This window comes from Micropterus dolomieu, linkage group LG18 (genome assembly GCF_021292245.1).
Source record: "Micropterus dolomieu isolate WLL.071019.BEF.003 ecotype Adirondacks linkage group LG18, ASM2129224v1, whole genome shotgun sequence".
In the NCBI taxonomy this organism is placed as follows: Eukaryota; Metazoa; Chordata; class Actinopteri; order Centrarchiformes; family Centrarchidae; genus Micropterus; species Micropterus dolomieu.
The window spans coordinates 10131442-10152662 of NC_060167.1; the positions used below are offsets into that span (position 1 = coordinate 10131442).

At 38.2% G+C, this 21221-nt stretch overlaps 1 protein-coding gene across 1 annotated transcript in view; it reads left to right on the forward strand.

Moving 5' to 3' along the window:
* The window catches only part of igsf21a (immunoglobin superfamily, member 21a), a 261327-nt gene that overhangs the window by 27250 nt on the left and 212856 nt on the right, over window positions 1–21221 (forward strand). Inside the window, exon 3 of the mRNA XM_046075086.1 lies at window positions 141–253. Within this exon, the coding sequence (XP_045931042.1) occupies window positions 141–253 (113 nt within the window). The remainder of the gene's footprint in view (window positions 1–140; window positions 254–21221) is intronic.

Here is a 21221-nt window from a genome sequence, read left to right on the forward strand (position 1 = left end):
AATCTTATTTAACATCATTCACGTACTGTAAATTCATGAATGCTATATTACTGGTAAAAAACAAAAAGCATGTATTTTGTACATGTGTGTTTTCATGACTTTCATGACTGTAATGAAATTATTTCCCACCTTTTTTCCAGGATATTTGACAGTTACCATAGAGCCCCTGCCTCCTGTTGTTGTGGGAGAGACTGTTACTCTCAAGTGTAACTTCAAAACCGACGGAAGGCTTCGAGAGATTGTTTGGTACAGGGTGAGTAAACCTCTACACTTTCAATGCCATAATGCACGAGATATTCTCTACAATATTTCTTTCATTTCTAGCCATTCGGCATCTGAAGAGGTCAGTGTCAATAGCCATATCACAGGTTTATGGCTGCGTTAGAAGAACAAGCATGCACTGTCAAACAGCAGTTGTTAGGGAACAAGCTATTATTTGGCCAGCTGTATGGGAGGCACCACTGGCTGTTGCTTGGGAATTTGATTTCTCAATCTGCTGGTCATCACCATCATTTCTTAATAGTTCACAGCTGGCGACTAACAGATATTAAAATCCCAGTTGGTGTACTACACTGCCTAAGTGCTGCCAATATGTAGATTGCTGTTGAAGGAGCAAAAAACAACGAACAGTCTTTGTCCAAGATGAAGTTTATTTGGTCCATAAAACTGCCATGTTTAAAGTTTCGTATGAAAGTAAGAATCAGTAAAACAAATAAACAAACAAATAAAAAAACAAATATTGTACTTCATAAAGGAAACATTTGTTTCACTTCAAGGGAGTCACTGATAAGCACTTGAATTGGAAAGCAGTAGCAGCTGCTGCTATAACACCCTTGCCTGACCATTTGTTTTGGCAAAAAGGAACTTATAATTCTTGAGAGCTATATAAATGTGTTTTGTAGAAGCAGCAGACTCTTCACCAAGTTGTTAGGGAAGTTGCTGAGTGGTGACTTGATTGGTATAATGTGGTACAGACAAATTGTAAAGCAGAAATGTTATTCATCAAGCCTTTGGGTATTCCATAAAATGCATTCTTGCTCTGTCTTGTGCCTCACATGATAGTTGTGATATAATGAAAAACTGATGGGTTTCCAAAATAAACAAGTGAACAGCACACAGAGATGCATTGCAAGGGTGGCTTTGCTGATATACAGTATATACTAGAATTTGCACTGACTTACTGTTCAGTAGCTCCACCAACTTTACACAGGAAGTGCAATTTATTTATCATTATATTATAATGCCATTTAAGGAAAATGGAAATTATGAGCTTCAAAGGAATGATTTTATTTATGTACTGTTCTACTGAACTGCATTAGAATGCACATATGCATCTAATAAACTGGCAAATTAAATTGGCAAATTCAACATCCATTCTTTTCATATTTGAGCTCCTCATCTTGGGTCACTGACCAATCAACCGGCCCAGGTAAACTTTTCAATGGGCTTTTGCCAGTATGCAATCCTCACTGGCGAATTCTGCTTGATACTACTACTTGATAATTTTAACATATTTGATAATTGTGAATGTATAGTACAACACTAAGGTGACATTCACCTTGGTTTCACCCTCCACCCTCTGCTGTTCATTAATGAATGAGCAGTGGTTTATTGCTTAGGCAAGAACTCTGTCTTTAGAGTAGCTTCTGCTTTCTCACTTTTATTATTGTGAAATAAAACAGTGTCTCTAGACTCATCTCTAGACAAATACTGACCTTTCAAGGTAGGACAAAAAGAGATTTATGGCATTTTACACATTCACCTTTGTATCGTAGATCACTTTCATTGCTGTGACAATTTCATTTAATCAGGCAGAGATTGGAGAGTGTTGTTTTGCTTATATTCTGTCAGATATCTGTAGTGTCTATTGATAGCTGTAGTTTAAATAACCACTCTGAGAATAGAGCTGCCCATATTAAATGTTCTCATGAGGAAAGCAAAGAGGTTGTAACAGAAATCGGCTCCATATCTCCAGTGGCCACTGCTCAGCACAACTGTTGATAATTTATAAATCAATTACCGGCACTTGGCTGCCAAAGTTTTTTTTTTATCTCTCCTTTTTATTTAACTAAATACTGTTGACTTCTCATTTTACCTTCTGTTCAAATGGAACTGGGGTTGATATTCACCTGGGGAATCCTCGTATCTAATCGAAGCTTGGCCAATCAGACAGAGGGCTGAATAAACTGAATATTTTAGCAAGTGCTCATTTGTGGTGCCTGACGTATTCCGTTTGAAGATTTTTAATGCATAACACATCCAAACTGCATTCAGAATTAGCACCTCTTAGGATGTACTTACGATAAACCTGATTATTTAAGAGAACCTCTCAGGTCACACTAACTCAAATTCTCCACAACATTAAATTTAAAAGTAGAGAGATAAAAATAAGGAATTTGATTTACCCCATGGTTTCTATTATATTAAAGCCTTTTGTATTTCCTTCTATCTCCCTAAAACATGAATATGTTTTTTTAGGAATAAATATTACTGCTGAAGTGTAAAATTGCATGTAGTTGGGGCATGACATTTTTTTTATTGTAAAGCCATACCCTCCTTTTTCATTAAAGTTGTCACTTGACCTTTCCATATATTTTTTAGATAACTTTCTTTTAAATAATCTACTGTCATCATTGAATTAACTTAATACTGACAACACTGCAGAAGCTAACTTGAGTTTAAGAAAGGTTTTTAGCAAGTAGACCTGCTGTCCATTGTTCTGCATCTTACAGTTGCCATTAGCTGAACACTTTTTCATAAAATTCTTAATCTCTGCTTGATGAAATTAACCCTTGTGTTAGTGTTGTGGACATTGGCTTTACTCCGTCATTGTTTGGGATCTCACAGACCCCACTCCTGAATGTGTACAATTAATAATACTATTTGTGAAATTAACCATTTCTTTTCCTCAAATATATTGTTTCTTTTCCTCTCACTCTAAAACCCAATATGTTGAAAAGTAATCATGTTATAATATTTCCCTTAGCCACAAATTGCCCATTCGGTGAAGGTGACCAAAAAAAGCATTGCTATTATACCAAATAAGGACATTTGTCATACTTTAAGTTATAAGGACTTTATAGAGCATATGAAAATCTATCCATTTAACCATGTTTTTTAAAGGGATTGCTGCGACTCCAAACAGAAGTGGTCCGTATTTTTCTTTACCAGATGATAATCCTGTCATCAATTCAAGATAACATATATAAGCAGTTTTCATACTCAACAGTATTCCATACAGCAGCTGGGAAACATAGTGATATGATGATTAAATATAAATGTACAGTTTGACTTTTAGAAACCAAAGTCTTCTTTGCAGGTCATTCTGGCCAGCATAATGAATCTGCCCAAACTACAAGATCTACAGTACCTCTTTTTATGAATTGTGGTTTAAGTGGATGATTTTCTGATGTATGGAGATGCATCATTAACCTGACACAGTGGAGTATACAAGAAAAAACTAAATGTTCAAAAATGAATGTTAACCAAATGTAACCAAACAGCTAAATAAAACATTTTCAGAGTCTCCTATTGTTATGACTCCTACTCTTACCCTCTTAGAATAATCACAGAAAAGGATCTCCTATTATACCTCTCATTTTCAGTCACTCATGATGACACAAGATCAGCAGACAGACAGTGACAGGGAGTGAACGCAAGAGAGTGAGAGCAGTCCTTAGTAATGGATGTTGTATAGCCCTGCAGCTAATGCTTCAAGAGCAAATAAATGAAAGCCTCTCGTGTGTAGGGTTTTGCACTACAGGCCACATGAATGTTTTTAGTGAGTGGTGAATACTGGCAGGCATGGATTAAGGACTGTGGATATGTAATACCATCAAGCTGTCCATTATGCTTTAATAGCATACCAAATAGTAATGGTGGATCATTTGATAGGGTGGCGCTAATGTGCTGCCTGTTTGGAAGAATGATGTTAGCGTGGCTGTGCATGGTGGTGCTCAGAGACTGCTCCTTAAACACGTGCACGCACACAAGTTCATCTCATGCTGCGCTTGTTGTAATTTATGTCATTCTAATGAGTATATACATATGGGACCTCTCCCAGTGGGTGCCAAGGTATGCCATGCTGACAGTGGTGGAGCAAGCGGTGTCTGTGAGCTTGCCTGTTGAGTGCCGCACTGCACTATGCTTAATTGTTAATCACTGGAGCAACTGTCTCTGCTCTCATGTTTTCCTGCCTCCCTCACTCTGCCCATTACAGAATTCCTCCATCCTCCCTGACATAACTCTTATGGGAATGTTCTCTCACCACTGCAAGTGTCGACTCTTCCCTAAGACACTTCTGTAATTTACAACTGGCCTGTCTGCTAGCTAAGCTGATTCTCTGATACTTCAGCTTCAGCTGTTTCCACCTATGTCCATTTCATTATTATGATTCAAACTCACCTGTATTTAAATGTAAATGCTCCGTACTTGTATAGCGCCTTTCTAGTCTTTTCAACCACTCAAAGCGCTTTTACACTACATCTGCATTCACCATTCACACACTGAGCCTAAGTGCTCAAACGGACACACTCACTCATACACTGGCGGAATAGCCACCAGGGGCAATTCGGGGTTCAGTATCTTGCCCAAGGACACTTCGACATGCAACCAGGGGGAGCCAGGGATTGAACCGCCGACCTTACGATTAACGGCCAACCCGCTCTACCTCCTGAGCCAAATCCTACCTGCTGCTGAATTAAACACAACTCATTGTGCAGTATGAATACATGGTTTTACAAGATAACACACAATATTAACAACAAATTGTAATGTAATTGTAATAATCTGGGTATATGTGAGCATGAGCGAGCCAGAAAATACTAGAATCCAATCTCCACATTTTGAGGTAAGATAAGCAGCTTTTCATTTTGAGACTTCTCATTTAATTCCTCAGACAATAAAAAATATATATTATTCTTCAATTTAGAACAGTATATCTATTACAAAATTGGTAGATGCCATATAAATGTTCCTGTTATGTCAGTGTTGTGAGCTGCTCTCTAAATTATAATCTCTCTAAATGTACATTACTCTTTCTACTTATTTACTTAAATGATATACAAGTACATTTTTTTCTTTGGTTGTTTTAATGCAAAGTAGAATTATATATGGACAGTTGTTGTTTTAGAAGGACAACTATTTAAAGCAACAAATAGAAAGACTCCATAAGGGTATGAAAAGTAGTGTTTGATGAATTGCACTGCCAACAAGGAGTGTTTGAATTTGATGATAGTTAGTGTTTATACAATAAGCATATATATATGTATATATATATATAGGCTGTGGTTGACAAATAAATAATGAATATCTTGACATTTGGATAATAGATAATATGTGATCTTGGATTTCCTTCCCTCTCATGTGAGTGTGTTGGTATTTGTGTTGGAGAAATACCAAATCAATAGTTTATAATGGTTAGCAAGGATAATAACCAAAGACAGTGATACATCTCAATCATCAGCTTAATAACACTGAAAGCTTGTCAAATTTTAATGAAGCCATCTGCCTCCACAGATTCATTTCAGAGCATCGTCCAACAGTTGGCTTTAACTTACAGAATTTGGTAGCTGTATGTAGATATATAAAAATGAAGCTACAATTTATATCCAGCAACTTTTAACCTACAGTTCTGCTATATCTGCAACAATTATCCAGAGGCTCTATGACTCAATGATGAGTGACAGCCAGACAGGGTTAGGTTACTCCAATCTTTTACATAAGTGGTGGCATTGTATTGCCCAACTGTTGGATCGCTTGGTACAAGGCAATGGCTTAGACTGTCCTTCCCAGAAAAACAATGGCATAGGTTTCAGTGTGCTTCTCCATGCACCTCCCATATACTTCACTGGAACTGGCACCAAAGGTAAAGGTTTGGTAAATGGTTGGCTTTAGGCAAAAAAAGTTCATGGTTTGGGTTAAACTAAGTTACGTCAGTAAGTCACAGTAAGTCACAACTTACGTAATTAAGTTCAAATAAGTGAGCAGTGACTTTTTGTTTCACACGGGACACAAACCGTGTCCTGTGTGAAACAAAGTCCTGTGTTTGACCCATCCATCCATGTCAGAGTCCTCCCTACAAGGACTTTGTCTCCTTTGCTCCCATCATAACTATGGCCACTACAGGCTGACCCCTAACAATAAATGTAAACATGGTTCGTTATAAGCCGCTTGCACAGACAACCTACATGGCCGTATTTTGGGGGAAGACAATCTGTGTACATGTACAGGTGTTTGCCAGCTGTTTTTGAACACAGGCCAGATGCCTTATTTGAGGAGAACATAATGTTTATATTTGACAATGTGAAAATCGCTATGCGTGTAAAACATTGGCCTGACTACAACTGTACAGTCTAACTTATAGGAAGAAAGGTATTCTGGGAAAATAGTGAGACATTTGATGCCCACACAAACTCCACTTGCACCTCATCTTATTCTAATGCCCCCAACTCTTCCATTGCATCTGGCAGTGTTTGCAGATTTACTTATGGCCCACAATTTGACAAATCCCATTAAAGCTGTTGACAGTGTCAAAGCACAATATGACAGCTATGCAAATGACTTCTGTCCTGTCACAGTATTCCAAGAAAGTGCATCACCTGTGGACAGTGTGTCACAGGATTTTCTCTTAGCTTTATCTGGCCATATGTTACCTCCAAATGCGATGGCAAAGATAGGTTACTGGACACTCGACCAAAAAGTGGAATGTTTTTCTAGCCAGTAATCCTGTTTCTTGACTGTGGAGAGACACAGGAGGCGTTATATATGAAATCCAAGTTTGAAATCTTCCAGACAGGGTTGCCTGGGCAACTGGAATCTGCGAGTACAGAAGAGAGCTCGCTCGATGCTGAGTGTGTACGCACAGCACACTCCTGTGGGTTTTTTGGGAGTCTAACTTCCTGCTCTTTAATCCCCAAGTGGATTGTGTAGGTTCAAATGTTTCTGTGTCACTTATGTTCAAATGTAGTGTAGAGTCCTATATGAATGTGTGCAGATTAATGCATAATTTATGCATTATTAATGCATATTTATATACCTATCTGTCTGTCTGTCTGTCTGTCTTTTTTCATCAAAATTTCATCTTCAATTTGAAAATTGGTTGCAGACAACATTTTATGAAGAGAGTAAGAGTACTATTATTTCACAGAAATGCTTCTGGTATTTTTATCTTTGGGGAAATGTCCAGTTTTAGAATTTAGATTACATCATCAAATGTGATCAATACAGTGATTTTGCTAGTTTTGCATTTTGCTAGATAATGTCTGAGAAACTGTAGGCCACAGTAACTGTATAAACTGTCTAACTGCAAAGTATTGGTCTGTTTGATATAATTTGCACTGCAATTTATATTGGATATGCAAAATGTTTTAATAATTGGTGAAACTCTGAGAACATTAGTAAACTTTCCACAACACATACTCATAAGGTTCTTTAAATGTATTTATTCGTCTTCATGCATAATCGTTGCATGCATTACCACAGCCTCTTATCAACAAAGAATAGTACCATGGACAGATCACTATCGATTGAAGGACTTGTGTAAGGTCTAAGGCAAAGGTTTTCTCTAGCCTCTGTCCATGGAGCTGCTCTGGCTCTCGGGGCATGTTCACATTGCTTCCGTCACCCCCCAAATCTCTCCACAGGATAATTGAGCACTGGTGAGAACGAACCTACTAATAAAACAATGGTACACACCTTTTGTCCTGATATTGTATACAGCCAACCTGCATGTTGTGTGTTTGTCATGGTGAGAGGCAATAATATCCTCTAATTTTTAGTCTATAATGCAGCTTCGACTGTAGCTAGTTAGAGAACAACTAGTCTGACAAGTTTTTCTTTTGTCTGTTATAAGGGCATATGCTCAGCGAGTTATTAAGTTACTATGCCCTACTTGGCAGTAGAGTTTGTTGCTGTCCTCTGTAGACACCTTGTTTGACAATAGCATCATTAGACTGATTGAGCATCCCCCTGCCTTCATCTGGCCTCTGCACTTGGGTTCAACCCCTGATCATCAAGTCCATTACAAGGAATAACTTTACATTGATGTGCCCTTTGAAAGCAATACGCCTTAAACACTTTCAATTGTCTTACAAAGTGGATAAGAAGAAATTGGGAAGTTAGTCTCCAGCATTAAATGTGTAAGCTTAAATATGTATAAACATAATATATTCAGCAAAATGTATAACCTGAACAGCATCTTATATAGATTAACATGTCCTTTTTTGCTTTTTACGACCATCCAGATACAGCCCCTTACGGCATCTCTTGATCTACCGTACAGCGTCAGTAAAAAAAATTTAAATTAAAATAGGAATCAAAAAAAGTAGAGTTATGATCAATAAATCAAAATCAGATGTATACATGTTTTGTTCCTTTTAGTCAAAGAATAGTCAAGTAAACTTCATTGTAATTGTCTTCTCCAGCTTTGTGTCCAAATCTAATTATATTAATATCAGATCTCACAGGTGAGCTCTTTCACATTTTACATTAATAGTAGAATTTTAAATGACATTAATACTAGATATGACAAGCTAGGGCACATTAACACACATTAAAACCTTGTCTATGACTGACTTTCCTGTCTCCACAGGGGACAGCTAACTATCCTATCTGAAAGAAAATTAGAAATCACTTTTATTACTTTGAATTCAAATACATTTACACATCCTCTTTTGTAGATTACAAAAAAATGTGGTCTGCCCCTTTAAACAGTGGCACAAACCTCTGTCATCTTTATTAGCCTGCTGCTCCATGCCGAATGGTGCCCCAAGGGGAATTGGAGATAAGGTGATATGGATCACTGCACCACAACCTTTCCTCTGAGGATGCCACTAGGGCAAATAAGCAGCCTGTTATACATGGAATGATAATTACACACTTCATGTCAGCAAACTACAAGATGAGTCCCCTTTTATCCACAAATGCTAATAGCAACAATGGGACTGATCATTGCTGTGCCTGTTTGAGAGCTTGTGCTGCTAATGACAGTGACTGTGATGACAATGGGATATTTTGTTTCCGTGCTGCTAGTAGTGAATAATGCCTGCTCATTGTTAGCATCTCCCAGAGATCCCCAGGTATCTATCAAAAGCATAGTCTGTATCTAATTAATTAGGTAATTCAACAAATGATTATGCGGGAAAAACTCTCCACGAGTTCATTTGGTTTTTCCCTACTGGCTCATTTTCTCTCCATGACAATAGGATTAAATATATTCTAATAGTTACATCACATGTTTTCATCTTTATGGTAAACATGAGCATCAGGGTATATAGTATATCATTCATGCATCACAAAAGTGTTACATGGGACCTATATTTTTTAATCTCTTTGTTCATTTTTTTATTTTTTAATTTAAGGAATTTGTTAGATTAAACAGTATTAAACATAATTATGTTTATATTGTAAAAGATAATGTAAAATAAATTAAGGTCTTTTTAAGGAGAAATATGATAGTTAATGATATAGATCTAAAAATGTTGAACAATGCCATGAACAATGGCCATCTGGGAAAAGGTTTTAATTTTGAAGGCAAAGTCCGCTTCTGCTTCATTCTTTTTAAGGCTTACTGTAGCTCTTCCAATTTTCAACATGTCTTGAAAATTCATAATCTCCCTACCAGAATCATTCCAGATTTTTGAAATCCATTCTTACTATCACAGACGGATCAAACAAGAAAGTGATTACTTAGCGATTAGGAGTGGATCAGAGCCTCTTTCTGACATTTGCATTAGAGGTGGAAGTCATTTCTATGCCAGAAGAGTCTTAGCGGTGGCCCCTACTCTGCTTCAACACAATATGAGGTCCTCCAGGGGCACGTAAGAAGCAAAACAATTACTTATTTAGTTCTTTATATATTTATTTACTTGTTTACTTCATTGTTTGTACATTTGGACAAATTGTGATGAGATGTAGCCTACTTGTAAAGGGGGAAAAATATCCACATACAAATAAGTGACATAATGTGAACCCTGAACTGCTTTGTAAATCTATTGATTAATTTACTTATTATGTTGTATGCATGATTTTATATTTTTCCTATTAACAACAAATCCCATGAAAAGACCAAAACCAATAATGGAGTGATCCTAGTCAAAAGTCTAATACAGTTTAGACTAATGTCTGCTAAAAACTAGTGTCCAGCTGTTTAAGGAAATCATTTGGCCCTTTCTAATGATTTTAGCCCATTTCATGTTGTGCCTTTAAACTTATTCCGGCTGCAGTAAGGAGACAGCACTTCATTATATTTTAAGTCAGTGTAACAATATTTGTTGAACATTTTAGGCTAAGAATGAGTATAGTTAATATTTTTTTTACCAAATTCTCTATCAGTGACAATTCATAACTATGGGAGGCATGATATATCTATTTAAACTATTCAATTTAGTTTTTCTTTAAAAACATGTCAAACAAATTGTAGTGCTGCCAGGTAGTTTCATTGGATTTAGTGACGCTATATGAAAGTGATCCTAAATTTGAGAAACTCTGATATAGAATCTTTTGTTGTGAAGACAACAAGATACAAGATGCGGAAGTTATTAGGAAAGTGGTAATTATATTTCAACTTTTCCTTGCCTACTACTGCATTTGGTTCATATAGCTCTAGTCTTTTGCGTTTCACAGAAAGTACTACAACATAACATTAACTAAATCTAAGGGAAGACCATAACATAACTAAATTAACTAAATTATAATTTAGTCCATGTTCTGCTAACAAGGAGACATTGATATTGAATGCTGTACAAATTTAGTTTTGTTAACAGTCATCATCGATCCATCATTTTTCCATCAGGAGTTAATAAGAACTGATTAGAGCCAATACTTTAGGGGCTCATCCACTACATCTTTAGTTGGATACAGACAATATTTGTGAAACATATTTGACCTAGACAAGTTTAAAATAAATATTAATAACTAGGAAGAGAGTAATTATATTGTTTTCCAATTTTATTACCACAAAGAAAATCTCAACTATGAACCGACAAAATATTTAGGTCAGTTTTTTTGTTATTGATCCCTTCAAACAAGGCTTGACCCCATTGAAAATTTGCCTGGGGCCAAACTGCCCCTTTCCCCAAAAAAAAAGATTATTTTTGGCAATCCATAATAAATTGTTTACAGTACTGCAACCTTGCAGCAACATGAGTTATACAATAATACTGCAATCCAGGTATTGTTCATTTCCTTGGGTGGCCATTTACCAGAATTAGGCTGTTGATTTGAAAAATGGGGTTAAAATTGTAGATATCCTCATAGTCATCTAACCCTTTACCAAATTGCAGTGTTTCCAATTGGTGAATGATGTAAATAACACTAATAACATTAAAACTGCTATTGTATAAAGAGAAATACACTAAACGTTTTTTTAAAAAGAGCTGTAAATTATAACAGAATTAGAAATTTCAGAGATATATCTTGTGTAGCTCTGGCGTCATTGGTGGAGTTTGCCATTGTGAAGCAGCACATTGAACATATTGAAAGTTTGTGAATATATGAAAGTGTTTATACAATTTATAATGTTAGGGTTATAAATGGTTGGCTTGGTTTTTGCTCCCAGTCTTTGCATTAGGCAGAAATTCTTTCTTATCAACTTGTTAGATAGTTGCATTACAAATTGAAAATGTCTAATGCCACATATCAGGTTCAACCTGGTCTCCTTGCAATGGCATTTATATAATACTAATGTGTTTTCCCAGTTATGTTCTGGTGAGAAATGAAATCACCACCTGGATTATGTTCATAGGCAACTTTCTCCCCAATAAGTGAGTCCTGTGGGTGGTAACAGAGTTAAGGTTAATGTTAGGGAAAGATTGTGGTTTCGGTTAAATGCTGATGAAGTAAACATGCATGTACTACAAGTCACCACTGCATAACCCTAACCTTAAACAAGTGCTGCAAATGCCTTAACATGACCAGAAAAGCCTTTAATCGTGCTTTAGTTGCTACAAGCAGACACTGTACATGAAGATGGGATGTCTTGGCAGAAAACAAATGAAGCCATGCATTGTCAGAATAAAAAACAACAACAACATGCAATATCTGCTTTAGTTTCTTTATTGTGATGTTTGAGGTGACTTGTATAACAAGATAACAAACCTTGATTTTCATCTTAAATGTGAGAATGCTAGTGAGTTAAACACTGCAGCGATGAGCTTCTTTCACTTCTTAGTTTGAGATGTGACCATTGCTTTAAGGCTGTGGTCATGGCTTATATTCAGTCATCCATCCATCATTTTTCTTCCGCTTCTTATTCAGTTTGATGACAGCTTGAGACTATACCATGAGTAAGCCTCGGCAAAAAACACCGGATAGGTCATCAGAGTATTATAAGGTTAATCAGTGCAACCACATATTTTATATCAGAAGGAAAATATTTATAGACTGAAGTTCATATATGTTTACATGTTAATGTTAATTTAGCATTATATTTGTGCTTCATCAGGTTTGTTTCCATCTTCTTTCTTGGAGGGGTCTTCATTTTAAAGGTGTATTTTTTCTGGTTTGTTTAGATTTCTGTCTGTCCTTTTTTTGTGAAAAACTTAAAATTCACCTTTGGTCACTTCTTTCTTTTGGATAGATTTTGTTGTTTCGTGACCCTTTTAGGTTTAGTGTTAATGGAAAGTCAATAAATTTCCCAATGTGCGTGGGTCATTTCTTTGCCCTATATTTGTTGAGGAAATTTTTTATGGCGAACTAAGGGAGATGCTCTTTGCACTGAGAAATACTTGTTGTTTTGAAATATTATATAATTTCTAGAGAACTGTCATTCAATGTGGGCGATAAGGTAGCAGTGAGTTAAGCTTTTTTATCTTTCTTGCTGCTGGACATTATACATGATAGAGGAGACATGGTTGAGAATGTGGGGACATATGGGGCCAAAAAAACCCTCAGCAGTTTTGCAAGTGCATCACATAAAAGTGGCTAAAACATTGCATTTGCATTAGCATTCTGTTGAAATTATAACCAAAATGGAACAAGGAAAATTTCATTCTGATCGAATATAGTGTACAGAACAAGATGGTCAGATTGTCTTTTAATATCTTACAGTGAATCCATCTGAAGTCTATACTTAGAAGTGTGCACCATTGCTGCCATCACAGCCATACCATTGTAACTGTTTTCTTGTTTTGAGAACTACTGCAAGTGCAGAGAGATGCTATAAACGGATACTGCTGCTTCAGTGTAACAATTTGCTAGAAGAGGCGTTTCAGCATGGGCATTTGCAGCCTGCCATTTCACAGGGAAAAGTGAACAGCCATGAGAGCTGCTTGAGCCTTTTGTCGATTTCAAAGGGACTTCAACATGGCCTTGAACATGATACTTTGTTCTATGAAAATAAAAGACCCAAGACGAGGTGAAGAACTTACTGAGTGGCCGAAAAACATTTATAACATAACTAAAGCCCCTATCGTTGACTGATAAACATGCGGTTGGTCAGTCCATTTATTTGAAAAAAAGTAGGTGTTAATGCCACTGGAAACATAAAATTTGTCCTACCTGACACTTGTGTATAGAATAGCAAATTTCGATTGTACTGTATCAATCAACAGTAGGCGGACTGGCACAATAACTTAGGTCGGGAATTTGAGTCCATCCCAGGCCATACTGTTCACACAAACCACAAAACCACTAATTTTTGTGGACTAAACCTGTTTGTTGATGTACCAAATGAGGTATAGTCTTTGCCACTATGTTCATTTATTGAAATTTGGGACTGATCATTTAAGTAGCCTAAGTTTTCAAGGTATGCTATGGCAATGGGTGCACCCTCAAAAACTCCAGAAATAGCCTACACCAATCATAGCACATACAAATGTACAAGGCTAGACACAAAAATTAGCCTAGGCAAGACTTTTAAAGAATAGAATGAGATATACAGAGTTGGCTCAAATGTTGAAATTTTATGTTTATATAGGGTAAAAGCGTCAATCATATCACACATGTTCACTGAACTTGAACATAACCTACAACAATGAAATTAAATACGCCTATAATGCAAAAGTCGAAAAAGCACTCCTGTAGCCTACAAAAAATATATATATATTGATTACAATGTTCAGTCACTGGTATCCATAAAGCAAACAGCACAAAAATAAACACATCTATCTTTCAATATTTTCTACTAGATAGCCTATAGGCTATTTAATGTTTTCTATAGGCCTCGTCTATAAAGAAAGTACAGTTGCAGAGATTCAGTAGTGCACACAAACTGTTGCCATGGTTACTACCTATAGAGCGATGTTTCCTCGCGGAGCGCTTGTTTGTTCACAGGAGGAGCGCATCGAGACCCCGCGGATCCAAAAGCGTACACAGAAGGAGGGTCGCTCCATGTCTGAAAAGGCTTTATACACACAAACGCTAAAACATGTGGCCAGCTGCATGGAAGCTCTTAATACTGGCAGAGAAACAGAGAGAGATAATGGGGACATGGTGGATGTGCTGATTGTCCTGCTTGCTAGATTATAAAAAAGCTTGCCATATTATCACTGCCGCTGGTGAAGTTGACAATTAACGGCAGGCCAAAACGGCCCTCAGGCCACTGGGAAATGTCCCGACTCTCCCAACGGCCATTCCGCTAGTGCCACTCACCAGAGCCATAATGTGGACTTGGTTCGCTCATAACCAGGCCAGCTCTGCAGTCAAGGAAAAAACAATTAGAGAAAAGCCTCTCCTCCCCAGTGGGTTTAAGGCAAGTTGAGAGAGATAGGGTTTGTAATAGATTTTTGTCCGTGTAAAATGAGATGCTGACCTCTAGGTCCAAGACACTCAAAGACATCAGAAGAGCAGGACGGCACACTCCCAGTGGGGCCAAAGGATATTCATTCAGGACATCATTCTCGTGCTTGGTGTGAGTCATACTTCCAGCCATGACAGCTTCTCCTCATGGTAGTTATCGTCAGAGAGCCTCTGAGGGTGTTCAAAGTCGAGATTGCATCTATGCAATCAAGTTCTTTTGTAAATGCCATGAGACCCCAGCAATTGACACGGGCAGCCTCTGTGTAGCTGTTGAGTTGGTGTTGTTAATCATGTCATCTTGACGGATTAATGAGAAGGCAAATTTTGAAGAAAAAAAGGATTTAGAAAAGCTAAATATTTTACTTTTTATTTTTTCTCTTGTTATTATTTTTATTGCTTTGAATAAAATTGTCAGGATATCTGTTTTCTTTACATATTAGTCAGTGTTTTTTTCTGAATAAATTGAAAACTACTATAAAAAGCAGAAAACTTGCAAATGTATTAGATTGAGTTTTTTCAGGTCTTTATCTACATATTCCCAAATTTACACAACTTGCACCACTTGTTGTGTTTCACCATTTTGATTAAAATAGTACTGTTGTGTTCATTATTCAGATATATTCATTGAATCTCTTACATATTTGTCAAAGTTCTTGTGGCGCAATAGAAAATTAAGGTGTGTTTGAATCTAGGTAATGACTTTTGACACTTGCAGCCTCTATTTTTTCCTCCATCCCAATGCAGTCAGAAATATTTTATATAATACATAAAATATTTAATATGTTTATTTTTAGTTAGTCTGTACTGCTTTGTGTTAAACTTGTGAGAGAAGACTGCCGGAATTTGAAACACTTTACTTTCATATGATCTTTAGCAGTGTGCCTGTGATATTGTTCATTTTAATTTTCTGTCCTTACTTTAACTGTGGCCTCTTTGTTCCCTTTAGGCAGTGTTTGACATAGTGTATCTTAATGAACCATTATAATGTTCCCAACTGTGTCAGAACTCCATCATTTTATTCCTCTCTATAGGGCTGTCGCAGTGAAGTAATTTCCACAGTGGCAGTATGTTGGAGCTCAACAGCGCGGTATGCGGTATTATTGCATTTTTCATCAGTGAAGTAATTTGGTGCCATATAGCAGAGTAAGAGTGTCTATATCTGTCACCTCACTGCACAGCGAGCCGCTAACAGCAGCTTTAGGGTCTGAGCAAGCTAGCTGCTGCATGCTAGTCAACAACATTGCCAAGCAAACTCCTTTTTGTAGTTTGACCGTGTCTTTTTCAGACTTAGCTATATCATTACCTTCAGGGCATGTCTATCAAGTCAATTTACATACCAAAGCAACACACGCGTGCGCACACACACAGAAAACAACATGAAAAACAGCTGCAGGCTTCTGACACACTATGCTCCTTAGTTAGTGAGATTCAAATGAGGCTTACTGTCCACAGTTTCTCTGGAATGTCGCTCAGGATCACAACGTTAATCCAACATCGCCGAGCATGCTAGCCACATTAGCCGCGCAATATGCTTACGTCAAGTTAGCTAACCTTTAAAATAAACAGTAAAACAACACGGCAACACGGCAACACTTACAGCTTCAGAGTTTGAAGTCGGGTCACATACAGCCCACGGCGATCCATCCTTGAACCATTACATAGCTTGTTACGGTTGTGGAACTTTTGAAGCACTAATTTATTAATTTAACACGCCCTGAAGTGTACAATATGAACACTGCGGTTGTTGCGGTGCTTGCCATCCCCGTGGTAGACTTGACCAATAGCGCGGTATTTCAATTCTTATCGCGACACTCCTACCTCTCTATCAAAACAAAATCTGGCTTCTTGTGCATGTACAGGTTGCTGATTATTAGAGTTTGGTTTTGCTCATGAAAAGTTGAGTGAAAATGTTTACTGTTAGGTACTATAGCATATGCAAAAATACATAAAATGGAAAATATATAATCTTTGGCAAATCATCTATATCTATATATACATATATATATATATATATATATATGTATATATGTACATACATATATACATACATAGATACATATATAAAAAATCCCCCTCTGACCCCTTGCGGGGTGGTAATTTTCATCCTCAAGCTCGGGTCCTCTACCAGAGGCCTGGGAGTTTGAGGGTTCTGCGCAGTATCTTAGCTGTTCCTAGGACTGCACTCTTATGGACAGAGACCTCTGATGTTTTACCTGGAATCTGCTGTAGCCACTCTCCCAGTTTGGGGGTCACAGCCCCCAGTGCTCCGATTACCACTGGCACCACTGTTGCTCTTACTTTCCACATCTTTTCTAGTTCCTCTTTCAGTCCTTGGTATTTCTCAAGCTTTTCCTGTTCCTCCTTCTTGATGTTGCTGTCGCTTGGGATTGCCACATCTATCACTACTGCCTTTTTCTGCTGTTTGTCGATCAACACGATGTCTGGTTGGTTAGCCATCACCAGTTTGTCAGTCTGGATCTTGAAGTCCCACAGGATCTTAGCTCGGTCATTCTCAACTACCTTAGGAAGTGTCTTCCATTTTGACCTTGGGACTTCCAGCCCATACTCATGGCAGATGTTCCTGTACACTATGCCAGCTACCTGGTTATGGCGTTCCATGTACGCTATTCCTGCCTGCATCTTGCACCCTGCTGTTATGTGCTGTACTGTCTCAGGGGCATCCTTGCACAGTCTGCACCTGGGGTCCTGCCTGGTGTGGTAGACCACAGCCTCTATTGATCTTGTACTGAGTGCCTGTTCTTGTGCCGCCATGATTAGTGCTTCTGTGCTGTCCTTCAGTCCAGCCTTTTCCAGCCACTGGTAGGATTTCTTGATATCAGCCACTTCTTCTATTTGTCTGTGGTACATGCCGTGCAGCGGCTTGTCCCTCCATGAAGGTTCTTCATCTTCCTTGTCCTCACCCTCGGGTTTCTGCTGCCTGAGGTACTCACTAAGCCCTTCATCTTTTGGGGCCATCTTCCTGATTTACTCCTGGATCTTTGTTGTTTCATCCTGGACAGTGGTCTTGACACTCACTAGCCCTTGGCCTCCCTCGCTACGCTTGGTGTACAGTCTCAGGGTGCTGGATTTGGGGTGAAACCCTCCATGCATTGTGAGGAGCTTTCTTGTCTTGATGTCAGTAGCCTCTATCTCCTCCTTTAGGCAGTTTATTATACCAGGGGGTATCTGACAGGCAGGGCATATGTGTTGATAGCTCGGATCTTGTTTTTCCCATTCAGCTGACTTTTTAGGACCTGCCTTACTCTCTGTAGGTATTTGGCTGTGGTGGATTTACTTGCTGCCTCCTCATAGTTTCCGGTGTCCTGAACATCTGCACTGTGGCCTTCTGGTTCAATCCCCTCGGTTCTGATCATCTTCCCTCTTTTTGATGCCATGTGACCACACTTGTCCAGTCCGAACAACATTCCAATGTCGTTGCTGTAGATCCTGGTAGTGTGGATCAGTGAGTCAATGTCTTGCTCATTTCTGGCATACAGCTTTATGTCATGCATGTAGAGGAGGTGACTGATGGTTGTTCCACTTCGGAACCGGTATCCGTAGCCAGTCTTTATGATGATCTGGCTGACGGCGTTCAGGCCTATGCAGAACAGCAGCGGGGATGGTCCATCACCTTGGTATATGCTGCACTTGTTGGTGACTTGTGCAATTGGCTTTGAGTTGGCTTCCAGACTTGTTTTCCACAGATCCATTGAGTTCTTGATGAAGGCTATTAGTGTCCTGTTGATCCTGTACATTTCCAAGCATTCCAGTATCCATGTATGTGGATGTTATATAGTAGCATTGCAACAGATCCATATTCTCCGCTCTAGTCCATGAATATCTTGTTTCAGTAGCTCATCAGGTTGCCCTGGTTCCCTAAAATCTGACGTGGACCTTGTTGACCTCGGCGACCTGGACTGTATTTGTGGTTTCACTCATGCCTGAGGTAGGCTGGTAGCGTTAAGGACCTTGCCTAAGTCCACCTGGACCCACTAGGGTATATATATATATGTGTGTGTATATATGTATGTATGTATATGGATGCTTAGAGAACAAATGATTTGCCCATTTACATCCTACACAGTTATGTATTCCCACTGACGCTGCCCACATGCACATTTTTTAATGAAAATCAAAGGTAATCAAAAATGATGATTTTATTCATTTTCTTATTCTCAGTAAGTCATAATTGGAGTATTGGGGTCCAGATAAACAAAGACACTGTGCTAAGAGCACAGTAATAGCACCTATGTCCAGTGTGTACATGTCCCGTAGAGCATGTTAACTTTTAGTAGAAAGTTGCTGCACATTTGGTAGCCTAGATGTCACAAACTCTGTGGTGGTCCTGGCATTGACTGCACCCCCCACCCAGCTACAGCAAAAAACATCTATAACTGCAGAAAATTACAGATCATTCATAGATCATTATACTAGATCATTATACTAACTGCCTATAACCCTAACCCTACCTGCCATCTAATTTATCTTGATCAACGCTTTCATCCCTGTTGGCAGACATTATATTAGCATAAAAATCACAGACCTTTCCAATGCAACAGATAGGAGACAAGGAGAGCACAAATATTATCTGTGAATGCTTTGTTTACACTCAATCTAAACGCAAATGTATAAACATCTAGAAGAAATTGAGAACAGTACATTAGCACAGCTATATATCAGCTCAAATAAGGTGACCTTATCTGTAGCTCCCCTCTGCTTTGTAGCAACTTTAAGCTCATTGTTAGGAGGTCAGCCTGCAACTTTGCTGTTTTGGTTTATTGTCACCCCTCCTATAGTGTCATTTTGGCCATAAGGACCCATGTCCACCAAAGCGTTTTTTTTCTGACACCAGTGTCTTTTTTCAATTCATTGCAATGGGAGCGCGCACGTTTTTAGAACATGGAAAAAACGGCAGCAGCGTGACAAGGCACTGAGCGTCTTTTCCGCGCTGGGCGCTGAGCGTTTTTTTTCCGGTCGCCGAGAGTTGAAAAATGTTCAACTTTGGGAAAAACGCCGCACTCGTCACTGTCACTTTTTCCTAGCCATCCAGTCACAGTGCAGGAGGGGCGTGACAACACCACACCGAGCACATCCAAAGCGCACCCTAGAGAACAGCAGCTGGTGTTTTCAGCTAGTAAAAAAATGCTTTGGTGGACACAGGCCCTAACAGGAAGTTGTTTTCAGTGAAAAAGCTCTAAAAACTCAGTGTGCACCACTTGCTAGGCACCAAACCACAGACAAAGTTATTGACTAGCTTGTGAACATAGTGGAGCCTTTAGCAGCTAAGATACCGGACATTTCCCTCAGAAGTTGATAAAGACCAAAATAGTGTACCATTTTGATCTTTAATCAGAGAAAATGTTATGTAAAACCTTGCTAAAGTAGTGTAAAAATAATGTTCTGTTCTGTTTTTTCTGATCAGCTATCCTATCCCTAGTTTCATCTATATTATTTAAGCTTTGCACAACAGCCCATCACTGAATTTTTTTCTACAAGGACAGTGGCAGTCACTCATCTCACCTGAGTAATTAACTGTTTACATATCTACTAGAGCTGACCTGCACAATGATTGATGTCCACTTCAATACATATTTCTATACCTCAGTTAGCTTTGAAGAACCAGTTACTATTGGATGTTCTGGAGGCCTTTTAATTTGACGTGTTTTTACACTGCATCTTACCCAGATGCAGTCCCAAAAAAAAGTCCCAATATATATTAAAAAAGACCACAGGCACACCGCTATTATGCAGACATTTCAATACAGTATACACAGGACTATAACTACATTTACTCAAGTACTGTTAAGTACATTTTGAAGTACTTGTAATTCACTGCTACTTTATACTTATACATCACTGCATTTCAGAGGGAAAATTGTAGTCTGAAAATTATAGGTTACTTTGCTGATTATTACAAAATGCAATGCATCATTAGAAACTGTGTATTAATGCATCAGTTATAATACTCAAATTCTCAAAAGGGGCCCCTGTGTGCACTTTTACTCTTGATACTTACAACTTAAAATGCATTACATTATAAATACATTTTGCTGATAATTCTTTTGTATTTTTACTCTAGTGAAGTATTGTATAGTGCAGAGTGGTATTGATGCTTTATATAAATATATGGGTACTTTTTCAACCACCATAGAGTGCATTAAGTCTCTGCTTTGAAGTAGTAATGTGAACATGACATGTCAATGAGGTGTAGTCTTATATTGTATAATACCTATTGGTAATACAGTATGTCCTCAGCATTTTAGTGTTTTATTAGCTGAGGTACACTCCAGTAACTTTGAACCTGGCTCGATCATCTCCCCGTTTTGCACATTCTTTGTGCTCCAATACCCTCTGATTTATAAATTGAACACTTTGTTTAATCCCCCTTTATCCATTTAAAATCAAAAGCCAACAGAGATATCAGATTTTCATGGTCTCTGTCTCCCCTGTTGATGCAGCACATGTGTGGTGGACCCTGATTGATC